The sequence below is a fragment of the Falco peregrinus genome, chromosome 1 (genome assembly GCF_023634155.1).
Source record: "Falco peregrinus isolate bFalPer1 chromosome 1, bFalPer1.pri, whole genome shotgun sequence".
Taxonomy (NCBI): Eukaryota; Metazoa; Chordata; class Aves; order Falconiformes; family Falconidae; genus Falco; species Falco peregrinus.
Window position 1 is genome coordinate 27522913 of NC_073721.1, and position 25504 is coordinate 27548416.

General features: G+C 37.0%; 1 protein-coding gene across 2 annotated transcripts in view; it reads left to right on the plus strand.

The window, feature by feature from the left end:
* Positions 1-24902, plus strand: part of DNTT (DNA nucleotidylexotransferase) — a 158268-nt gene extending 133366 nt beyond the window's left edge. For both annotated transcript variants that reach the window (XM_055817237.1, XM_055817177.1), the window contains one exon: positions 23585-24902. In XM_055817237.1, the coding sequence (XP_055673212.1) occupies positions 23585-23671 (87 nt within the window). In that variant the 3' untranslated portion in view covers positions 23672-24902. The remainder of the gene's footprint in view (positions 1-23584) is intronic.
* The last annotated feature ends 602 nt before the right edge of the window (positions 24903-25504 follow it).

Here is a 25504-nt window from a genome sequence, read left to right on the forward strand (position 1 = left end):
AAATGTTATTATCTGTGAGTTAATATGTGCTCTGTTAAATAGCTTTTTGGGTGTAACAGATGACTGCACCAGGGAAATACAAAGAATTTAAGAAATGCCACTGTTTTTTGTGTGCAGCAAAATTTGCCTGAATGATGTATAAGTGTATATCATTATATCTGCTGCTTTTACCCAGAACCCTGAGGCATTCAGTGATGCAAGATGGACACTGTTCATTCATGAACAGCATCAATCAGTATTATTTTTCCTTTATTGTGTTTAGGCTTTATATCTAATGTACCATTCAAATCCTTCTGGGAAAGAAAATGTGAGTTTCCATGTTTATTCCATTGGACTAGCTAGGATGTTTCGCAGATAAGTTTGTCTTCACAGTGTCCTCTGGGAAGAAAGATACTCTTGTCTTCCCAAATTTTCAAGTAAAGAACTGAGGCAGGGAAAGATTTAATGCTCTATAAATCTATTAATTTGAAGGGCCCCCTGTTTGCAGTGTCTGGCCTGAATGTTTTCCTGTTGAGTATCTGCCTCGAGACTTTGAAAAATACATAGAAATGTGTGTATCCATGACATGTTTCCCAAAGCCATCAGCTGTAGCTGTAACTGAATCTCCAGGAACTGAATCTCTTACACTTCCTCACTGCACTGCCCAGAACTGGAGAAACAATTAGTGAGAGGACTGAGGAAGAAGACTTATGAAATTTTCCTTAGTACTTATTACAATGCAGGAATTCTATGACAAGAGTAAGGGAAAGAATAATATCCAGACCTTCAGGGCAAATTTCAATTGTCTTGACCATGCAATCCTTGATCTAGGACTTCCATATATCAAATGAAGGACATGAATGGATCAATTATCCCTTTCTTGGGGGACAACGACTCTGTTTTCAACAGTCTATCTGTTGTCATCCTCCCCTCCAATAATATCTAATAATATCCCTTTTCTCATTTCATCCCAGAAACAGCCAGTTTACTTCCAAATTTTATTTTCTGTTGCAAAACATGGACATAATACAGACTTCAAAACAAGAAGTTACATTAACCTGTTGACACAGCTGAGTCCTGTTCTCATCTCTGCTACATTCTCAGAAACAGCAAAATTACGTTAGCTGAAATTTTCCACAAAGAATGAAAATTCTAAGGCAGAGACACAATATGAAATCTTTCAGACCAGGCAGCACTGAAGTTACAGTCTACTTAAGAAGGGGTATTTTATCAAGTAGTGTCATTCTTAGAAGAAGCAGGGAGATGCCACCACCACCCCCACCCCCCCCGTGACCAAGTGTTCTACTATTTATAATCTAATGTGTTACATTAAAATATTTTTTTAATTATTTTTAAATTTGCAATTTTGTATTAAGTTATTCCCATAAAGGACATTTTGAACGAAAAGCTTTCCACACTGCCACCCAGTGTGTGATAAAGTCAAGAATGTGCATAATACAACAATGGTGTCCGTAACTGTGAAACTTGGATGGTGACCCATAGTGGAAGTGCTTTGCAGTAAGTTGTGTGGCTGCCAAGATGGATTAATTTTTAGGGTCATCAAGTTAGCAAACTTAAAATCAGTGATGAAACGAATTAGTAACTTTAGTGCTGTTTCAGTGAACATATACCCAATTCGTGAAATGTTTAGAGGGTTTTTTCCTTGGTTTAATTATGAAGACTAGAGAATCTTCTTTACTGTAGTTCTAGTGCTTTCATTCGAAAAAAGGTTGACTAGAGAGGAACATTAAAAACATGGATGTTTTATCTGTACCATCTCTTAAATTTAAATTGGAACATGAACACATGTATTTCATAAGGACTTTTTTCCTTGTGGTAGAAAATCTTGATTTCTCAAAGGAAAGCTTTTTCAAAGCTAAAAACAATCAGGAAGCAGATATCCCTTGTGCAAGCTGCTCAGGATCACTCAACACAACCTTAATTAAGGTTAATTAGGCACCATAGGTAAAAACTGAATCACATCTTTTCCATATTTCTCTTGTTGATGGAAGAGAGGTTACCTGATGTCACTGGCTTTGTTCAGGCAAAGTTCCATGCGTGACTCTGTAACAGTCACTGGGGAATAATTCAGGAGCTGGGCCAAATCCTGCCTGCTTCATTCCTCTTATTACTCTGTGTGTGTGTGTGTACAGCAAAAGGGATAGAAAGGTCAAAGAGAGTCAAACTAATTCTCGATCCTGATGAAGACCAAATCCTTTCTTTGAAAACACTTGCTTGTTGTCACTTTAAATTTTGCAGGCTGGTATAAGTAGTTAAGAAACCATGCTATAGCATATATACTTTGATTTTTTTTATTTTTTATTTTTTTTTGGTGTGGAATGTAACTGTGCCTGTAAGAAAGTGTCTTTCATTGTAAAAGAAAACAGTTTCCTGGTTTGCTCTGCGTTCCAATATATAATTAGGTATACTTTATTCTTCCACATTAATATTTATCAGCCGTTTGGCACTGAAGTTTCCAGTGTGGCCCACTGCCTGAAATGTGATGCGTGTCAGAGAATCCCAGATTCCAGCATTCAAGGGTTTGCATCAGGAGAGAATCCTGGTTACTTTAATGTATTTCCAAAGGGATGCTGACAGGAATAGGGAGCATTAACACAGCAGTTAGGAATCAATTACATAGCTTTGCAGAGGGGAACAAAAGGAAGAGATATTTCCTCCAGGGACTCATTACAAAGTTACACTATGAAATTGTTCCTTGGCCTTGATTTTTGTTTTTGTATTTTCTAGTGTGATACTTTTTCATATATTTGTGGGTTTTAGAAAACAGTGTGCAGCTATCAAACTCACAACTTTTTCTGTTCAGTAATAAGAAGGGCATTTTGTAGATCTTCTTTTGGCAGGAAAATTGCGACAAAAAAATTTGAAAATTTGCTACCAGTTACCTGTCAGCCTCTTTTTCATAAAAAGATGAGTGGATGTCCACATCTGTGCCTCTTTAGAACTGTGTCCTAAAGCTATGCAAGTCAGCCCCTGTGTATACCAACTTGAAGTATGACATTTCTGTGACTTACATCAGCTGGAGATCAAACCTTACAATGATTCCCACACTTATGGAACAATGGAGTTTGTTAATCAGCCATCAGGAAGAAAAAGGAATTGTATATTCCCTGTTTCTTCTTATTATTGCTGTTGCACTGATTACAAATGGCACAATACATTTATGACACAGGCCAATAAAATTCTCACTGCAAAACTTTCCTGATTCGTGAATGAACAATATGCTCTCTAAGGAAAGTAGAAGCTTTTGTAAATAAGAATTACATTTTTCTGTGTGAACCTAAGCCTCAGATCAGCTGAACAATAGGCTCTTCCTTAGAAAAATGAAGGTCTTTAAGCTGCAAACCATGGTATCGCTGTTTGCTTTTACACCCCTCTGTGTTGGATTGGGGGTCATTTATCCCTTAACCCACTATAAAGAGGTTTTGCTTACAATGTGCATTGTGTCTAGACTTATTTAAGGAGCTAATAAGAGTCTAAGCACTGACCTCTGTTATGTATTTATGTAACGTGGTCATCAGTTCACTGTCTGAACTGCAGGTTTTAGTGTGAATGTATATATACAGTTTGCCACATACTGAGATTTGAAGGGTATTTTCTTTGCAATGATTGAAAGTTTGTGATGTACTAGAGCAGCCGTTAGCAAGTTTTGACAACGTCCTGACAGCTTTTTAACTGAGTGAACTGGAGGGGAGATCTAGTGGATCTAACTAAAGAAGATACAGCTCTAAACCCTGTTTTATTTTTAAACAACTGTTTTTAAGCTGAATAACTATCATCTGCTTGCATGAGAATGCAATAAATGCATGTTTTACTTTCACCTTAATGTTTTATGATTTTTAAACTGATTTTTTTAAGTGGTTGGCAAACCACAGGCTTTCTGTTCTTGAAGGAGCAGCTGTCCTTGAAGTATGAGTGCTTCTCCCCTTTTACAGCGTCAGCAACCTGGAATAAGGTTCAAGAACTGCAAAGGTTCTTGGTTGCTCCTTTACCAAACTCTGGTGCTGTTAGCTAGAGTCGTGTGTCCTTGTCATGCAGAAGGGTGCTGTGGAGAGTGTCTGAAGCTGGACTCTACAATATTGGATTCTTGCACTCTTCTCCAAGAGTGTGGGTAAGACTTAATGTCTTACTGTTGTGCAGTGTCCAAGGTGTGAACCTGGAAAAGTGCACAGCCAAATCACTCTGAAATTTCTGTGTAAAATTTTGCACATACTGCTGGTGTTTTGGTTCAACAGAGAAAACAATCCGGAACAGTTGTTAACATGTGTGGAAGGCATTCATATGTCTTAATGAGACTGTTGTCTCATGAAATGGCTCTCAGATTCCAGTGTGTGCTTTTCTCCAGTAAGAATATTACTTAAGGAAAAACTTCCTTGTTCTCCAGAAAATGAAATGCTATGGTCCAGTTGGCTTATAAACTTAGCATCATCTTTAACTTTGAAGTTTTCTCCACCATAAATCTAATGTCTTATTATCCATCTGTATGCTTCATGCCTTTACTTTGTCTCTATGATTAATCTCATCCAAGTCTCCATTTCTTCTTAATTTGACATCAATTAATTCAGTTTTGTGCATCTCAGTAATGTTGTAGACACCAATGTTGCTGCCTACTGTCTCCTGGGTACCACTAATACCACTTCAAAATCCAAGGAATGTCTGTAAAAAGGGTGGCTGCAACTTAGTCGTGTAAAATGTCCGTTTGAGCAGTTACTTTCCTTACCCCAGTATGGAAAGGATCCAATAGGCCCTTGTGAGTTAGGCCCTAGAGAGCCACTGTAGGTCTGGAAGACATAAGCTATGTCTTTCTGCTGAAACTGAAATGAAATAGTTTTAAATATAGCTTAAATTCCAGACTGTAAGCACTAAAATGAAATTCAAGTTCCAAAAATTTCATCATCAAGAAAAGCTGTGGTTTTAATTTAAGCTGATTTTGTTTCAACTTCTGTTGTTCTGACATTTGCTGTTAGCTGCTCTTTGGCATTTCTGCAAAACCTTTTTTTTTGCTTGTTACTCTTAAAATTCCACAGGGACATAAATACGTTGGATTTCTTTTTTCTTTTTATTTTTTTCCTCTTTCTTTCTGATTCCATGTCCCTGGGTGTTATCTGAAATTGCAGCTTGCAGTTCATAAATACCAGACTGCTGTGATCCTGTTCTTCCTCATGGCTCATCCATCTGAAGATCCAATTCAGATACCCATTCTCTGTTACAAACAGCTGTAGATTCACTGCAGTCTGGCTGGTTGAAGCTCTCTCTGCTCCCTCTGGTTCTCTATGTGTAATCACTGAACATAAAAAGTATTACTTAAGCTTCCAAAAAACCTGACATGTATGGTTGTTAAGACACTATGCCTGTCACTGATATCTGAAGTGTTTACATTGATGACTGTGAAGACAGTTGTCCCACAAACCTCCGTTCCCATTAAGGAAACACAGCCTAGATAACTGTTAGCATTTAAAAGAAAGGTTGAATGAGCAGGCTGAAAGTAATGTGTTGTTTTATCAGTTAGATTATTCAGGGTTGTGCACTGTCCAGGGACTGAACCTGGAAAAGCCCACGGCCAAATCACTCTGAAATTTCTGCTCATACTGCTGGTGTATTGGTTCAACAGAGAAAACAATCCGGAACAGTTGTTAACATGTGTGGAAGGCATTCATATGCAGATTGGAAATAACATCTGGAGATGACCTACTCTATTTGTGCCTTTTCTTACTCTGCAGTAGGTCCATTCTTGCCTAGTACCTATGTCTTTTCTCGTATCACTTTGTAACAGGGCATCATGTCAGCCATAGGATCGTGTACCGGTTCAGACGTGATGTCGGAGGACATAGTCAAACAGATTTCAGGTTTTCATGTTCTCTGAACGTTTTCTGATCTCTCTTTTAATCCTGAACTTGTGAAAAGGCAACATGAGAGAGAATTTTGGCATTTAGCATGAAGTGGCAATTGTGTGACCAAAAGAGAGCACACACATCATTGTAGTATGGCCCGAGAAAGGTAGATAGTCCAGAGGTTTGATTATTAGCTTGCAGCTTGGGTCACACTGTAGCCAAATTTTCTCTGTGTGTTCAAGCAGGTCATTTAACTTTCCTTGATCTCACTTTGCAATAGTAAAACCTAATTCCCACAATGCAAAGATGCAGTAAGGGTAGGTAGTAACCACTGCGGAAAAAACTAGTTCAGTTTAATGCAGGATTTTGATCACTCAGCATTTTCCTTTCCCTATAACTGGGAGAAAGAACAAATGTTTAATGAAGAATTTTGATCATTCAGAATTTGCTTATTCTCTTAATCAGAGGGGAAGTCAAAATGTTGACACTTTCTGCAAAGGGAAATGCTTTTTGAATCTCAGCTTTGGAAACAATGCCCAGATCAGACTGTTCCAAACCTCAGACAGCTCTTTGGGCTGCAAGTGCGGAGGCACTCGGCTTGGCTGGCTGCTCCAGGCGCATGGAGCCAACAAGCTCCAGGGACCCTGGCTCTGATGTAATTAAAATGACTTATTTGAACTCAGGCTCCCAGTTAGCCTGTCAGGCAAGTTGTTGAGAAGATGGGCAAGCTGGCCAGAGCTCAAATAAGTGTAGATTTTTTAGAAGTGCCTAGTAAACTGGGTTCTGTTGGGTTATTTTTTTTCAGGGCAATATTTTGGTGACTGTGTCATTTTTATGGAACACCCGGGTTTCAGTGAGTAAGAAAATTTCAACAAAACAAAATTAATTAGTGTTTTGCTGAATAGATCTGTTCACAAGGCAGTGGGATATTATGTTTGTGTGCCTACACACATCTTAAGTAGAAATATTGTTCCTTAGAACTGTCTTTTCTCTGGGAAACTTGGGAAGTTGCATTCCAGTGATTCCTGGCCACCAGAATCCATATATCATGTTACTCTGTAAAGCTTGGCATGAGGATGCCCCAAACATAAGTACAGAAGATGCTTCTGAAAGATCTTCTGTGCTATGCAAAGACCAGCCCTACCACTTATACCATGGATAAATTTGAGGTTTTAAAATGCAGGATTTATCAACCTTTTTTACTCTTACTTCCTAACTAAACTCCCTTATTTAAATTAATTGAAAACTAGTACCATTGCCAAATACTTCAGAACCTGTATTGTCAGAAAATAAGCTGCTTTTTGGTGGTTTACACATTTTGGTAAGTCTTTGGAAACTATTCCTTGTAGTTATAGTAAAGAAGGACATTCAAAACTTCCTCACTGTACTTCGCATAGTCTCAGCTGCAGTGGGATTCTGTATTGCTCTTCCCTTTCATGCAAGGTGTACTCACTATTCTTGATGCCATTTGCTGTTCAGCAGTTACTCAGAGCCAAAGAGCCTGGAAGAAATCTGCTGTATTCTGCATCTCAGCTGTAATCACTTCCCATTTCACAGGAGAAGAGTTTGCATAACACAGGAATGTGTTTCATGGAACTGCTCCATGCCATAAGTTCTGAAGGATAATTTCCTCAAATTATTATTGTTTGTGCACGTAAGCGAGCATGTGGGCTAAATGAGAGGTGGGGTGGCCTAAATGCATTAAGCTGCTGCAGGTACTTTTTTCTGTTCCTGTTCCATAGCAGGAGATTTCTAGGGATGGCATGTGGATCAGCTTCATGGCTGGATCATGCCTACACAGAAAGTGTCTCTTTCCTGCACTTTTATCACATCACTGCCCAATAGAGATCCTCAAATTGGTTGTGGGATCTGAGAATTGACTTTTTCTTCTGGATTTCAAATTTTATCTCATATAAACACACATAATTTCACAATATTCCAGAAAATCACTTTTAAGTGCAATTACTACTTTATGTAGTTTCAAGGCAGCAAAATCATGTAAATAATTAGCATTGCTTTTTTGTAGAGGAGTGGCTTGGGTTCCTAGGGTATAAGAGATTGATTAAATTTTTAGCATGTGAATGTTCTTGCGCTACCATTGTAGGTTGTTGGGGTTTTGTAAGAGGAGGCTCACAAGCTCAGTGTTATTTTGAAGAGTCATTGGAGCAGAAAGCAGTTATTAGTTTTATGTCCTACGAAAATTTAAGACGGGAAATAGCTGCCTCATTGTTTTCTATTGTTAAAGAAATATTGGAAAAGATATGACATGCTATGCAGAAGACTGGTGATTGATGACAATTTTGCATTTAAAAACCATTGTGTGAATTTGAATGGCATTAAATGTTATTTAGTTATTGAATAACGAGAGGTGGTTTATATAACTGCTCTGAATAGTAAATTCGCAAAATGCTCAGAAGACTTCATAATGGGACCCAGCTTTGCAAAACATTGTGCTGTGCAGTTACACTGAAAATAGCAAACCCCTATGCTCCCAACTTTTTCTTAAGAAAGCGTTTAATTTTCCTTGTGAAACCACTGTAATCATGAAAGAGAAAATTTGTCCTTGGGTTTCTTCAACACTGTGAAGACACATGCATGCACTAGCCTTCATCAGTATTGCAGTCTTTAATCACTTTATGGCAGAATGCGTTCCTATTTGGGAAAAACCTTCACTGACTTTTCAGGCAGGGTTTGCCCTCTCTCTTTGCATGTATCTTTAAAGTCAAATGAAGGCGTGATGGCAGCCCAAGTCAATGACTATTAAATGACTGTAGTGCTCTGATGAGTTGCCTTCAGAGTGTCTGTAAGTATGTGGAGTTCTGCTATTGCCTGTCTTTTGCCCAAGTAGTTGCTTCACAGACAGCCACAATGTTTGCAGCAGGCAGCCCATCCAGTCATGTCTGGCAGCATGCCTGAACTTCTACCCTCCCTCCTGATGCTCGGATTTTTCTCTGGCATGCCACTACTTTTACAGGAACAAGCCAGTAACTTTTATTTTGAAGTCTTACCTGACAGTGACCACCGTGGTGGGAAAAGTGTTTGTGTGGTGACTTGGCTGAGAGGATGGAAACAGCTCCGGGGAGTCCGGACTGACTGCAGGTGGCTGGGTTGTTACTTGCACTTCCCAGAGCTTTGTAAACAGGTCTCCTAATAAAAAGTCAGCTTTGTTTTCCAAGCATTGACAGTTTTCTGTTACTACCCAATATGTTATTTCTCAAAAACATGTATCACTCGGAAGAACTGGCTATGATTCTGTGCCCTCATTTTGTTACACAAAGATATGTAATATTCACACATATTTAACGGTGTATTCAATAGTTACAGTCTCAAAATCCATTGTTTTATGTCATCTGAGAACACTTATTCCACAGTACCTTTTGCTGCAAAAAGGTGTTTGCAGAAGTTTACTTGCACAGTGAAAGAGACATTTTTTTTATGATTCTTTAAAAACTGGATGTTATGGTCTTATTTTGGCAGATGCTGCTCTAAAATTATGAAGTTATAACAGTGAGACAGCCTTGAGAGCATCTTGATGAATTAAACATGCTGCAGCTGCAGAGTTTGCTTTAGATGTCTGCAATAATGACTGGATTAAAGCTAAAGTAAACATAAAGATCCAGAATTTATACTATTGATTTCCAATGTGATCAGTTGTTCACACAACCATTGCTACAATTAAACACTGGGTCATTGTAAACAGATGCACATACTTTCATTTATGTTCCAATTCTACTCGCACTCTCTCAGGAAAGTGGAAATTGCATATGTGATTTGGGGGATTTGTTCTTTTTGCACCTGGTCTGTTTTTAAAAAATAAGAATTAAAATAATCTACTTTTCTTACTTCTTAGTAAATTAAAAAATAATAATGCGTTTTCTTCCAAAGTGTACTTCTCCACTGTGTTCTCTCAGCAGTTTAAATGTTTCACATATATAGCATATGATTGTTCATTTTTACAAAGTCTGCATGTAATTCATGTATATATTTAGCTAAATTTGATCCCTTTGTAACAGCAAGCTGTACATCTCTTACAAGGATAGATGTACCTAATTGTTGTTTCCTTTGCTCAGTGTGTTTTCTGAACAGTTCAGTGAAACCTGTATTGCTAATGAGAGAGCCCTGAAAATGTATAAGTAGGTACAGATCCAGAATATTTTCAATATACTCTTTTATTCATTTTAATTTCTAGGGCACTACAGAGCCAACCATTTTCAAGTGTTTTAATTCAATTATTCAGTTGGTATGCCTGGGTAAGTTATTGAATACCGGGTAGGTAACGTAGTCTTCATGATAAAATTAAAAATAAATTGATTGAGAAAAAACAAGGTAGAAAGAAAGATGGAAAAGGAAGGAGCCAAGGTCCAGAGAGGAAATGGCTTATGGAGTGGGAAGTTTATGGTGGTTGTACGGACTTGATAAGGAAGCGCACAGTGGTTGGACAAAGCGATGGGGAATGGAAAGGGTATTTGATTAGCAGCTGCATTGTGGAAAAAAAAAGGATCTGGGTTGGTTGAAGAGACTGAGCTGAAAAGGGGCACAAAAAAGGTATGACTGGGGAGAGATATGAGTGGACTAAAAAAATAAATTCATCAGGCTACTGCTTTAAGCTGGCAGCAAGAAATCAGTAAACTTTCAATTGCTCCAAATATCTGAGTAAACCATGCTTATGTCACTTTACTCTGGATATGGCGTGAGTGGAGCCTGGATTTACACTAGAAATCTGAAGGGGGGAAGTCAAGGCCACAACTTAGTACAGGGCACTGGGAAGGGAGGGAGCTGGCACAGATGCCGACTGCAAAAGCTCAGCTTGCTAAGACTGGTTGGTCCCTACACTGGCCTGCAACCCAAGATTGTTTTCAGTGCTGTCAGCAAATACTTGTTAGCCCTGTGGCACAGTGTATTTCCTGCCGAGTGAAAGAGCCTAAGCACATTACAGGAGTTGAGGGAAGCAGTATTTCTTTGAAGAAAAAGAAGTCTCTGTGCATATGCATACGAAAACCGAATTAAAGTGAAAATATGATCAACCACCTTCTGGGATGTCTTAAATTGCAGGTCTTTGATTTTGCAATCTCAATAATGTTCTTTTGAAGTGGTTTGTTTATAATAATCCTATATGAATTACACTCAACTGTGTTTCCTAAAATCTGGGATTCTGCATTTTTCTTGTTTCATTCATTCATATCTAGCTTTATAAAGAAATATACAATAAGCCAACTTAACTATTTGACAAGCTAAAGCTCCTGTAAATAGCACAGACTTAAAGCAAAAGAGAAGTATAGCTAAAGTGCAAGAGGAGATAATCCCTGTTAACATTTTTAAGGACTTTGTGATAGGTCATAGATTGTCAGAGAACTGCAGGGCGTAATAAGTTTTTGTTCTAGTTTTGTTTACAACAATGTGGTTTTTACTGTATTAAAATGTTTGCCTGGGTTGTGAGATAGGAAGGTCCAAGTTTGTCTTCATTTTGAGTGCCCCAAACTGAAAATATATTCTTGTAGTCTGGATGGTAATGTATTATAATTTTTATTGTGGAATGATTTTAATTATTACAATTGTAATTGGAGATTGGATAAATAACTCTGTAGTGTTTTGCAATAAAGTAACCACAGAACTGTCATTTTAAACAAAGAATAGTTCCATTTTATGCAAAGCATGGGTTTGTTCACAAACTAAATTTTAGGAAATTAAAAAGTGCTTATTCAGTTAAGTCAACAGATAATATTAATGTTCTTTAATATTTTATTTTTCAAAGTATTAGCTCTTCAGCACTGGTCTATTTCTTTCTCCTTCATCAAAGCTAAGTTAGCTGCACATAGCAAGCATGAAGATATTTTGTTACTCTATGTTATGAAATAGTTGATGAGACAAGTGCCTGGAATATCTTAATATTAGACTGATTATTCTATTTTACTCAATGAATCTACTTTTTATTGTTCAGAAATTTAATATGAGTAAACCTACAACTAGAGTTAGAGAATAGTTGCTAGAGAAACATTCAAGTATGATATTTCTGATTAAGAGCACAGGAAATGTCCAGTGGTAAAAAGAAATGAGAATTTAGGATTCTGGTTTCTATTACCTTCAAAAATTATTCATGCCCAGAATTATTAGAATAAATTCCACTGCACTGCTTTGCATCAATACCATTACACATGATTTTGCCTGTGGGTGTTGAATCAATGGGTAATGCTTGCGATACTTTGTTTCTTAATCATGGGTTGTTATAATGTCATTTCAAAGAGTCATTTTTTTTCCTGAGTTATTTATCATCTTATTTGTAGCTGGATTAGGAACAGATTAGTTTTTATTTTAAAGTAGGCACAGTGATGTGAATATTACTACAGAAAATACAAGTTAAACATGAAATTTATATTTGGAGATAATAGAATGTCAGAGGAACTTCAGGTTATTCGCTACTGAAAATGTTTATGATACACCATCAAAGAGAAAATGCAACAGTGTCTACACAGTGCTGTAGAATATTGTTAATGAACTGGTTGAAATACTTCACATTTCTAACACAATTAGTACTTCAGCATTTCTGTTCTATAATTATCATGAAATTGTTTGTACTGTTGATAGTCTAATTCATAAACATAGCATAAATATTCAGCAAAGTGTCTAATTACAAGCAAAGCAAAAATCACCGACACCCAGTCTTAAAAGAAAAACCTTTCCAAAAGAACAAACAAGAAAAGGTTGGGAAAAAGAAGCAAGGAGGAATACTTGGAAGTTGTTAGTTACATTGTTTAGGAAAGTAGTAGAAGATAGATGCTCAGGTATTATAGCAATCCACAAAATGTAAAACAGATGCTTTGACCATAATGAAGATAAATAGTACTCAGAGTAATATCTACTAATGTGCAATTACTACACAGTCCCAGTGTCTTACTCTGAGAATGCTGTCCGGCTGACGAGTGATGGAGTGAGCTGACCCTCTCGGGCTGGCGGGCAGTATCAGTGTCAGGACCATGGAGAGGTTTCATTTTTCCTTGTTACTTTCCGACAGTGTCCATACTACACAGGATAATCACTGAATACAATGATTCGAAACGTCTTATATAATGACAGGATTGTATACTTTTGTATCTGGAAATTGCTTTGCTTAGACTTTTTTTTTTTCCTTTTCTTTTTTTTTTTTTTTCTTTTTTCTATTCCCTCCCCTCCCTCTCCATAAAATCTTTAGCTTGCTGTGAAAGTTACTGATTACGGTGATTCTTGTTAGCACTTTGTCTACCCTAATGAGTCAGCTAATGATTTCCAAGAAGTAGCTACCATTTTATAGACTGATGTTACATTGTATTCCTGTACTTCCATTGGAGATTGAAGGCACTCAATTTCATATCCCTCAGGGTACCACAGGAATGTATGGATCTTCCATACCGCTTTCTCTACAGTTGCTTTACATAATCCTGGGCCTGTAACTGGTGTAAAATTGCAAAGCTATTTGCTACACAGAAGCCCTGAGCAGACCTGTGTTTTCCACCAAAGATGTGCAACATTAATTCTTGTAAAGTTAACTAGCATAGAGAAGGAAGAGAAAATAGCTGGCTTCCTGGTCAGTGTTTGTGAGGTGTGCTTTCAGCTTGTCGTTACAAGTCAACGAAGAGGGAGTGGAGCTGGCTGCAATGCTGAAGGCAGGCTGCGGCACAGAGCATGGCAAGCCTAACTACAGGTGGAAATCCTGGTGCAGAGGCTGCATCTGTTGATCAGTGGCCATAAATAGGTGGACTGAGAAGGCACACATCCAGCTGTTGAAAGTAAATTGAATCATAGTCCGGGTAGGTAAACACTGCTACTACTGAATTCTGCTACTGACGTCAATAATTTTTAAATGTCGGTGGCAGCGCTGGGCTCCTGTTAGTTATTTTAGTAAAAATCTCTATATGCTACCATGTGTATTCCTCTTGGACATGTAGCATTAAAAATAAAATCACAGCTTGCTGTCTTGGTTAGGCTGATACTCAATGACTTAAATTCTGCATGGTAAGGGTAGACAGTAATATGAAGCTAGGTATTTTGGAAAGATTTTAAAGAAATATGCTTGAGAGAGGCTAGCTTTCACTCACATGTCTTGTATTATTATAAATCATACTAATCTTTAGGTTAGTAAAATCAGATATAGACACAAGCAAATTGTAATAATCTCAGCAAAATGTTTCTTTTCTTTGAAATCTGTTCCCTTCCGCTGCTATATAGAATCGTCATGGATCTTGTCATAGGTTTCTTCAAATCTTGTGGCTTATACCTTTCAGAGGTATTAGCTGACCAAGTTAATGCACTTCTCGGTCTGCAAGAACTCACTCCAGAAGGTGATTGCTTTTGATAATGGGGAAAGTGGAAATATCTTTTTGTAAGTAAACAAGTTTTCAACAGGAATTGATTGAAACACTTTAAGTTTGCAACATCCTTCCTCATCCTCCTTTGCTGCTGCTATTTTTGCTGAGTCACTTTGCAGGCACATCCTGCACCTTCCTCTCAGAAACCCACTCTCAGAAATCCATGAAGATAAAAAAACTCAGGTTGATGTTTCCTATTCAGTCTACTGCAGGGCTTTCTTAAGACCCAAAGAAGTTTATCTAGACTATTGTTTTTCCCCCACCTTCTCTTTCCATTACTTTGTATGCTAGGCACCTTTATATTCTTGATTTTTGGCTGGCTGGTGGCTGGACTAAATTTGTGTAGCTCTGTAAATTTTGGTTGGAGTAAAATGATCTGACTCATTTTAATAGAAGTTTTAGTCTGAATTTACATCTAAGTAAAAAAAAAAAAAAACCAAACAATGATTCAGAAATGTCTGACCTAAAATTCCAGTGAAAATGTCTTTTTACTCTTTTCTTCAGTTTTACCTCCCTGAGTTGTTGTACGTGTTGCACTCCTTCTCCTTATGAAAGTGCTGAACTGCAGCAGCTCATCAGCAATTTCAATATTGTAAGAAGGGTTAGCATAGGAGGTACCATTAGAGGCTAAGTCATTCATTTAGTAACACTCTCCTCCATCTTCTTTTTTTGTCTTTTGATAGTTTGTTACTGGTATCTTTCCTTTTGTCCTTCACTCCTCTATTTTTTACTTATTTTTAGATGTTACTAGCATCTCCATATTTATCATTCCAGTATAAACCAAATTGAATTTGATGGGGATCAAGAATATAATCAACTCAAGGTGTTTATGCTGGGGCTTGAAAAAACTTAATTGTCAATAAATAGAACATCCAACTAGTTGTGCCATGGAGTGAATTTGGATAATTTTTCATCAATCAGTCTGCCTAATCTGATTACCTCTCTTCCAAGTGACCTTTCTGAGAGAAGATTTAAGTGCATTGCTGAAACAGAACATATGTTCTCCCTCTCTGTCCTGTCTTCTCTTGGGCTTTCCTGACTCAGTTTCTTTGACAGTGGTCCTTCTACATGTCACATCCAAGAATTCTTGGACATCTACATTCAGTGCATGCAGTGGCTGGCCTTGCAACTCGACTTTTTGTTTGAAAAATATGCTTTCCTTGGCAGAGGTTGATTTTTCTGTGACCTCAGTGTTTTCAAGTTGTTTTGGTTGTGAGCTAATGGAGATATTCAGGCTAGTGAGGCAGAGCAGGCTTCCCAAGTGAAAAGCAGCAGTGAAATTGTGTGATTTCATAAGGCTCGTTTGCTAAGGTTCACCAGAAATCCATGCAGCTCTCTGCAGTCAAATGAAAAAGTCTGTAGCATCATACTGTCTTTGATTCTGCAGTAGAAACTTACTTTTCTTGCCTTACTGAATTTGTGTAATGTAAGTCACAGTAACATTTAACTCTTGAAAATAGGTAGTAAATATTGGTGTAAACCATTAGGTGTGTGCCTAAGGACTTTTAACTTCCAGTTGATAAAACCATGCAACAGAACTGGATTAGTGAATCATATGAATTTCTTCATATAAAACTGAGCCAGAAAGATGCATGCTATTCCAATGTAATGATGGTTTTGAAAAATTTTAACAGCTAAGATAGCATGTATGCTTTCTGGCCTCTTTGTTCCTTCTTTTTTTCTTACTTTTTAGGCAGATCTCATTTCTGTTTTTAAAGAATTTTATAGTGCAAACCCCAAAACTCTTTTTCTTGCAATTCTGATCATACAGTAAAGGAAAATATTACTAGTTCAAGCTTTCAAATGTCTGTTTATTTCTTTTCTCCTCAGTATTTTGTGAGTTAGAGGAAGCTGCTTGGGGCTATTGCCACATATTACATTTAATAATCATTTATCAAGAAAAAAATATATGTACTACAGCTACCTTTTTAAAAAAAAAATCACCAGTGGTGGTTTTAGCATTTGTAGAAATTCTACCATAAAATTGATAGGTTGTTTGCACCTATTCCGTCTTGTTTGTTTTATTTCTAATGTTATTTCTAACATTTTCACAGATGAGAAATAATTTAATGCTATACCCATTTAGTGTCAGAACCATGCTCTGAACTCAATAAAATATGAACATCAAGTACAGAAGATAGCTGCAGTCAATCTAAGAATTGCAGGAAATGTGACAACAATAAGACTTGAGTGTATTATTTTGTGGAGATATGATTGTGCAGACATTTTCGATGCAACAATCAAGATTCCTGTATTAGTTGAATACCTTCAGCATGATGTGCAGGAATATAATGAAATACATACTTGCCTACATTGTAAGGTATACATTATAAATGGCTGTTTAAAAGTAGCATCTTCCTAAAAGTCTCTGCATTGCTAGTGTGACCCGCGTGCAGTGGTGGTGAATTAACACTTGTTCTAGCAAAACCAGCCCAGAGGCAGAGAACAGATAGGGTAACGCTCAGGTCAAGTAAACATACATGAACATTCCTACTGCTAATTGTGTGGAAAGTACTTGCTATTTGATGGATTACTTACGTTTCTGCCTTCACAATTCTTTCTGTAAGCTCATTTCATCAATAAAATTCATCTAATTAACAGTTATTAATATATTTTTTTTGCAGGGTACAAATGCTATTTGAGCAAATGGGATCAGACAAAAAGGGAGTGTGGGCAGTTTAACAGTTCTGCACTTTTAATCTAATAAGCCATTGTAGTATACTCTGTCAAGTGTAGGTCTTTGGTGTTATGGTGCACTGCTTCAGTCAGTGCAGTGGCCTTTCATCTCTAAAGGAGTGCTTTCACGTCTATTGCAAGCAGTGTAAGTAGCATCATCTCTGCATTAGTCCCAAATATCTTTAATTAAAAATCTTTAATTGGCTTGGCATAAGTGATGACTGTGAAGATGTCACTGAAGTGACAAACACATATGTAAGATAAATTTAAGGTGCATTTTGATGTCTTTTACTATGGTTGATTGAGCAAGTCCTGTTGTTACCACCATTCATCTACAATTGACTTTACCCACAAACTTTATTTCTAGAATGGACTCTGTCCAAGCACAATGAACAGTTAAGTTCCAGGTTTGCAAATGACAGTTTGTTCTCTTCTTTTCTGTTGATTTATCATTGTTGTGCTTACTGCCACTGTAATAATTCCAGACACGTAAAGTGATGGGGGTTTAGATTGTTTGGTATTTATTATTCAGTATACTGGAAATAGTACAAAGTTAGATATGATCATATTGTCATTATATCACCATTTTAATATTCTTTTAAAGGAAAACAAATGTTAAGGTAATTTAACTGGTGTGCATAGATGTCACATGTGAAACAAAATATAAAAATTTGTGAAAGAATACAAAAATTAAATGAGAAAATCCCTAAATACGCTATGTAAGAGTTTGCTATTTTAAAGCATGCAACATAATTAGGATACAAAGAAAAGCTTAGAATAAATGTATATGTTAGTGACATTCCCAGATACTTCTCTAGAAGCAAAGTGGTATCTAACAGTTTTGTAATTTGTTAACAAGATACTGTTGGCAATATTCTGTGTCCTGTCCTCCCTCCCCCTGCCACTGCCCCCATTTATTTGATGAAACAGTATGCCAGGAGTCCAGACAGACCTTAATGACTATGGCCCTTCAGGGTCTTTTGCAGAAGGAGGGGGTGTGCCTCCTACACAATGTCATAGTTTTCCAAAGGATAATGAAATCCACTAGAGTATAACTGCATTATTTCTGAATTACAGCTGTAGAGCAAATAAAAGTCAGCACTATGAAAAGAGTAGGAAAAATGAGACATGGAAGGAAATTCTTTGGTCTTTGAAAGGACATGATTTAGCTATGACTTATTCAAGAGTAAATGCTCAAATAATGTATAAAGCAGAGTTGGGCCAGTAATCAACTGGGGAACTTCATAGTTAATTCTAGTCTCTCAGCTAATACCAAGGATGATAAAAATATAAAGAAAGAAATGAATCAATTTTCCACCATGTGTCTCATCTTCACAACAGTAGATTGCACATAAAAATCTGGGTACTTCACTCTGGCAGATTCTGCTGGTTCAGAAACATTAAATCCCATTTCATCAATGATACTGACTATCTGGACCTACTGGCTTTCATTTTTAAGGTACTTGTATTCAAACTAACTTCCTAAGTTCATCTTGAGATGGGGAAAATAGTAGTGAAATGCCATGGTGACAGGCTGAGAGTTATTTACAGCGTTACTCAGTCATAACAGAGTATTCAAGTCGGTATTTTGCAACCAAGCTATTTGGTAATATCAGTCTACTTCCAATCTGATTAAATGTGTGCTTTTCAAGGAGGCTGAGTTAATATTGATGGAGAGCATGAGTAGACTTGGTTTCAGGAACTTTGTGTACACAAAGCTGGCAGAACAGTTGCGGGCAGAGCAACAGCTTCTGTGAGTCCTGAGTGAGCAACCGCGGCAATGTATTGTTTTGCTGAGTGCAGTGTCAGGAGGTTGCTGTCACTGCAGTATTTTTCCTTCCTGGCCAAACACTGGAAAGGAAGATGGATGGCCACAGTAGAGGCAAGTGTGGGTTGGGTGTCTGAGCAGTATAATTTCAACAGCCTAAAGAATTTATCTAGGCTCACTGAAAGTACAGGTTGCTTAATACATGAACAGTGCATATCCAGTAGCCTAAATTTTCATATAATAGCCAGATCCTTTGTGTTATGAAAATCAAGAATTTGTGCACAGTAATTTCTAGTAATCTCTGATTTGTTGGGGTCTTTTCTCCTACATCTTTACTGGACAAATTTCTAACCATATTTTAAGGTTTTCTACCTTTATGCACAGGTTAAACCTACTTATGTTGAACTACTCAAGAAGTAGGTTAAAGAGACACGTGAAGGTACTCCAAAAATGGGAGAGAAAAAGGGGTCTGAGGTACTTTCCTGTGAAGGCAACTTTTCCCAATTATTTAAATGATGTATATACAAAATCAGTAAAATCAGTATTTGCCCTCCAAAACAACCATGTGCTGTTGGCCAGTGCTGCCAATATAAATATATTTATGTGACTAAAACTAGAATTCCATTTTATTGAGTAATGGTTTTGTTCTGCTGCTTTGTCATATTAAAATGTGAGATGAAACCAAGTGACAATAGTAGCATAACATCTGTTTGAACTTTGGCAGTGCTGGTTAGGATATCATCAAGCAGTGCTAGCTCCGTGCCTTCACTCTCTGCTTCTCTTTCATCAAAAGTATTATTGATCATTAATGCCAAAATGAAAAATAAGAGGTAGCAGTTCACATAAGAAAACATTTGGATGGCAGCTGTTCTACATTAGGTGTAGTTAATGGTCATGTTTGCAACCATAAATGTAATATTTACATCCATTGAAATAACAGAATTGATTAAACGGGATAAGAGCAGAGTGATACCAGCTGCTCCAGAGCATTGTTTTTTGTAAGTTTGATTGATGTTGATTGGACATGTCTTGGATCAGCTGAATATTAGTAAGAAGCTGAAAAAAAATCACAACTAGGCAAGCAGTTCATTACTTGAGCAAAAAGAAAAGAAAAAAGGAAGAAAGAACAGTAGTGAATGCAAAAATCAAATTTGCATCACTGTATAAGCCCTGCATAGACTGACAAAGAAGAGAAATCATAGGTTCTGATTAACATTAATAACACATCGCTAAAGCAGTTGGCAGATATCAGCTAGAGATTCATTTAGAAACATGGCTTGTAGCTACTGAGAATGGTATTCAGCATCAGATACTTTGTATTAGAAATTTTCCCTGTCAAGCAAATGAAATGAGTTTTGCTTGCAGAAAAACATAAAGTGACAGAACAAAAGAAATGGGACGCAATTTGGGGTCCCAGAGATATGAAGAGCTTCTATTGAAGAGTAACTTTAAAATCTGTCTACAAGTATAAGATCTTTCTTCTTGTTTTACTTTTGTGCAGTAATGTGTGGGTATGGATTTCCCTCTCTTGTTCTTAATAATAATAAAAAGAAAAAAAAAAAAACCATCCCTAAAAGTCTGTCCTCCCAGGACATACTGTGAGAACAAAATATCCCCAGTATTGTTACCCGATGGGCAGTTGTCAATGTCGCTTTTAATTTTCCTTTATTCTGTTCAATATCTTGTTTTCTACCATTTTTTACCACTCTTGTCTGTATGAAAAAGGACCTGTTTTCCTCTGGTCAGTGTTTTTGTAGGTTCTTTTTATTCCAGAATCTGACTTTTAAATTTCCAAGGAAAAAGGAACGTTATTGTCTGTGTTTTATAAGCAGTCTTTGCTATTGCAGACACAACTTTGAACTGTCAGTTCATTAAGGATATGTGATTGTTCTCAGCTTTTCATGCTCCAGCAATGCTCTGTAGTTGTCTTGGGCACTGTCCCAGAGTCTAAATATTCATATGCTGAGAACTTCATGGTGGAAGATAGAATACTTTAGAAAACTGGTGACTTTTTACACTACAGAAGTCAAAGCAAAAAGGCATACAATGTTTGTCCTGATTTGATTTAAAAAAAAAAAAAAAGTCTCTGAAGCTATGGGCCAAATTATTCCCTTAAATTTCTGATACGGTGTGTTTGAATATGAAAATTATCTTATACAAGTGGAATTCATTGTGGGAAGGTGAAAAAACTCCATATACCTTGTTAGGAACTTTTACTGTGCACTCTACTACTCTGATCCATATGGAATATATCACTGTGTGAATTCAATGCCTTTACAGTAGAGTTAATATATCTGCTGTTCTCAGTATGAAAGGCTGTTTCAATGGGTTTGGTTTGGGTAAAGTGCAATTGATACACGACAGTTCTGCAAATACAGATCTGGGGAATATGAATGCCAAAAAGTTAATATGATAAGCAACTAGCTTCTGAGCATGGCAAGGCACTATTTGTGAAGACTGCACTGTACATATTGATACATATGTTACAGAAACAGATACAATTTTAGAAGTTATTTTCTGATTTTATAATATATTTTTATTAATAACACAGAATACATCACTTCATGTTGCCATAATTACAATTTACTCTAATTATTTGCCTATTGAGATTGTTTTTGTCTAATTAAATATGAACTGTCTCCCCAAAAAATATTGAAAATGTTCCATATTACCTCACTGTATAACAATAATTTGCTAAGAAAGATAAATGACTTAGAAACTTTGGATGGTTTCAAGAATATATCAGCCAGAACTACTCTTAAATACCTACTTTGCTGGTTGAGAACTCTGGATTGGAACCTCATATTCTGTCCTTTCTGTCTTCCCCAAGCTCAAGGGAACACTGATGGCCTCGTCTCTGTTCAGTCAGGAGTATCTAACCTCTACCATCTAATTTGGTCTTCATAACCTTTCTAGCACGATTAAACAGCTTTCATTCTACTTTGTGGCACTGGAAAATAGCTGCTAGGAAAGCTGCCAGCTTGGCCACTCTGGCTGTTGGAACTGAACAGTGTTAATGGAAGATGGGTCTTTTCTGTAGAGTTGGACTTAGAACTTCAAATGTCAAATACCCCTATAATGAAATGGAAACAAGATTCGGAAACAAGATTCTGAAACAAGTTTCAAAACAATAAAATTTGAGTCTAGCTGACAATTAGTGTTACACTTCACTTTAGGAGTTCAATTCTTTGCTATGCCCTGGCAAACCTGTAGCTCCTGACAGGTCTGAGATACGGATCAAGCACTGGAAAGAATGGGACTGATGGAGAATAACAAATAAGCCAGTGGGTACCAGCTGATGAGGTGAATTTTACTGATGATGCACAAGCATATTTCATAGGCAGCATGAGGCTGCCCTGGGCTCAGCAGTTTTGCTTGTTCTTTCTGGCTCATTGTTCTTTCTGCTTTCCTTCTGTTCTTGCAGCAGCTTAGACAGCGTTATGTAGCCTCCACATGCTCTGGCGCCGTACTGCTTCGTCAAACTGCATTCTCAAGTCTCTCCTACCAGTGTTGACGAATTTCTCTCCTGACTCATAAGTAACAGGGGAGTTGAAAGGAGAAACAGTGACGTGTCGGTAACCAGAAGCAGGATCTACCTGTTCCAATAATCTGCCTACCTGCTGCTATCAGAGTCCCTTGAACTGTGTTATCTCAATGGGAGTAAGAGACAGGGAAGCACCATCCAGATCAGGAAGTGAAGGAGACCAAGAGGGAAAGAACACAGAGGAAAAAGAAGGAAAAATTGTGAATCTCTGGTTCCAGAAGTTGTTTCACTATACCATGGACCTGCTCTGATCTAGTTATGGGCTGGAGCTCCTGACCCATTGCCAGGGGTGTGCTGGGCAGCAGAGCCCTCCTGGAGGCTCTGCTCAGCAGCTGAGCTAGCAGATGTGCTAGCACAAATGTTCTTAAACTTTACGACAGTCAGAGATTTTCCTGACTCAGTGGAATTTATCAGTGGGTAGTTCTCTAGGCAGCATCTCCTCCTCCATATTAGAAAGTAAATCTACAAGATTATGAAACCTTAACCCATAACATAAGTTTTCATGATACTGGAGTTCGAGATAACGGGAGTTCAGAGCTGAAAGCTGATTGAGACTTAACTTCAAATGATTCAGGAATTGCTGAAATATTAAGTATTCTTTTTCAATAGAAATGAGTTCTTTCTTGCTTCCAAACTCCTTTAAATGGTGAGGTTTCACTGTTTTAATATTCATGTACCTTAGCAGCTTTTTTAACTAATATTGTACTTCAGTGATGAAAGGAATGCATAAGGCTATGTACTTTACTGTATCAGTCATCTTAGGGGAGGTAGGCTTGTGGGTGGTTCCTGTGCAAGAATATTATCCTGTATTATCAGAAGTGCAGATATGAAAAAACAAAACTGGTTTGTACTGTAAAACATTCATTAGGAGTGTAAGTGTAAAAAAAAAAAAAAAGTTTCAATTGTTGATCCCTCGTTTTCAGCTTGCTTTTCCAGATGGAATCTTTTGTCTTTTCAGATAAGCCTTCTGTGAGTATTAGAAATTTGGAAAGCATTGATGCTTTTAAAACTTGGCTATACATAATTAGTGTAACCATTGAATCAGCTTGAATGCATTTATAGAGAACATTATTAATTTAACAATCGTTGATGATTTTATGAAGAAAGTCAAGTTATTGACCCTCATGGAAAAGAAATGTAGTTTTTATTAGAGTACTAGTCCTAATACTTGTGCACAGTCTTGAAAAAGTAAATCAAAACAGAGTTGTAAACTAGTCATTAGAACTGAAAGCATCAAGCAGCATTAGAATTACTTTTTAACTCGCTTTCGCATTTCAAAGTCAGCACACTGATAAAGACAGTGTATTCTGTAGAGGATACAATGGGTAGAACTGTCAAAAATTAACTCCTTTAAACAGAAAAAAACCATCAATTGAAATTTCCTTCTAAGACCCTTATTGACTTCCTTTTTTATTATTTTTTTTCACAGAGGATCTTTCTCAAAGCTGGAAGTGAGGAAGAAATCTTTGCATATCTTGGCTTGGATTATGTCGAACCATGGGAAAGGAATGCGTAAAGTGATTTGCCAGTGTACATTCATCAGCTGACAGCAGTAGTCTTTCAGTCTATCGTGCAGTCTCATTTAGACAAAGAAAGAGATTATGACAACTAAAAAATTATAAATATATATTAGTTAGAAGCCATTATACTTGCTGATGCTCCTAGAAAAGAGGAGTTTAAGTTCTTCAGAATCCTGTCCAATATTTTCTGTTACAGTGTTTGAAGTTTGTTTGTTATAGTTTGTTTGAAGTTTTCTTTTTAGTTTAAGTTTATAGTTTGCTTGAAGTTTGTCACAGGATGACAAGGTAGACCATTTTTAGAGGGAAAAACTTGAAAATGGTGAGGTTTTTGCTTGTGATAGGAATTTAACATTCCTGTGAACTATACTTGCTTGTTAAAATATTGTCAGCTACGACAATATCTAAATAATACAAAATATTTGAGCTAAGTCTGAAAATTACTGATAGGCATGCTTATCTTTAACTGAATTTCATAAGTATTTTGCTGAAACCATATATAAAGTTGCTACTGTATATAAGGCTTAACGACCTAGGCAGCAATTAGTCTGGGAATCTCAGTAAGTTGAGGCTTCAGCTGTAATATTTTTCCAGGCAAAGCACCACTCCTCAAAACTGTAAACAAGTTGAGAATTCAGTGAGTTAAAAAACATTTCACGGGAAGGGATTCTGGAAAGGAAAAGTGGAGTAACTCAGTAGCAATCTTCACCTGTGACCAAAAGTTACTATAAATTTGGTGTACTTATTTGGACTAAAGAAGATTCAGGTTGTGTGATGTGATGGTCATTAATCAGGAATTTGAATCATAACCTGCATGAAAACAACAGCTTTAATTGTCAGGCTGGTGGCTGCTCTAAGGTGGGAGCTTTTAGTTGTCTGTGCTCAATTTAGATAGCTGGAAATTTATTTATTAGTAGATATATATGCATTGAAATGGAAGTTTACCTGAGCTGTTTGGCTATTGCTGCTCTAGAATGGTATTCCCTCTTTTTGGTCAGAAATTCATCTTGGTTGTGATAGACTTTCAGAAAATTTCCAGGTAGCTCTTGTGACTGTAATGACAATGAAGAATTTGTAATACATTTATCCTTTAATGAACAAGGGCATGCAGTGCTTTAGGACATGAGGTTGCTTTCTGGCCATTAATTTTTCATTTGTAGAATAAAGATGATATTTATATATCAGATATAGTTACATGACAGTTCTGGTGCAAATAAAAACCGTGCTGAATTTGTTTACTGGTTCCTTTCAACTAAGGAATGAACTTCTAGAGGATTGCATCATAAGCTATTCTAAAACCTCAGTCAGGGATGTAGAAAAACCTGATAACAGGATGGAATTTTATTCTTGCCTGTGCCAATAAAATCATCCTTTTTAAGTGCAGTTTTGCTAACTGAGCTGAAAATATAACACTGTTCTAAATTGCTCTAACTAGAAAGCACTGGCATTGCTTCCTGCTTTATTGTGCTGATGTATGAAGCACCTTCTCTGTGTTTTGCATCAAGATGCTGACACTTAAGTAGCAATGACATTTTTCAGTCCTAGTGGAAGAGAACAAAAGCAACAGTACCTTATCTAAATATTCTTTCTACTTGGCCAACACTTACCAGAAATTATACATTCCAGTTGCACTGTTTCTGCATACTTCAAGCCACACAGGAAATAATGAAACATTCTGATTTCCACATAAAGAAGTAACTCCCATTTTGCCTGTTTGTGCATCACTTATATTTATACAGCCTGTGGGGGAGAAGATACCAAACATAAGTTCTGTCAGCTCCTTCAAGACTAGAAGAAAACAGCATATCACTTTATTCTTTTCTTTCCCTCAA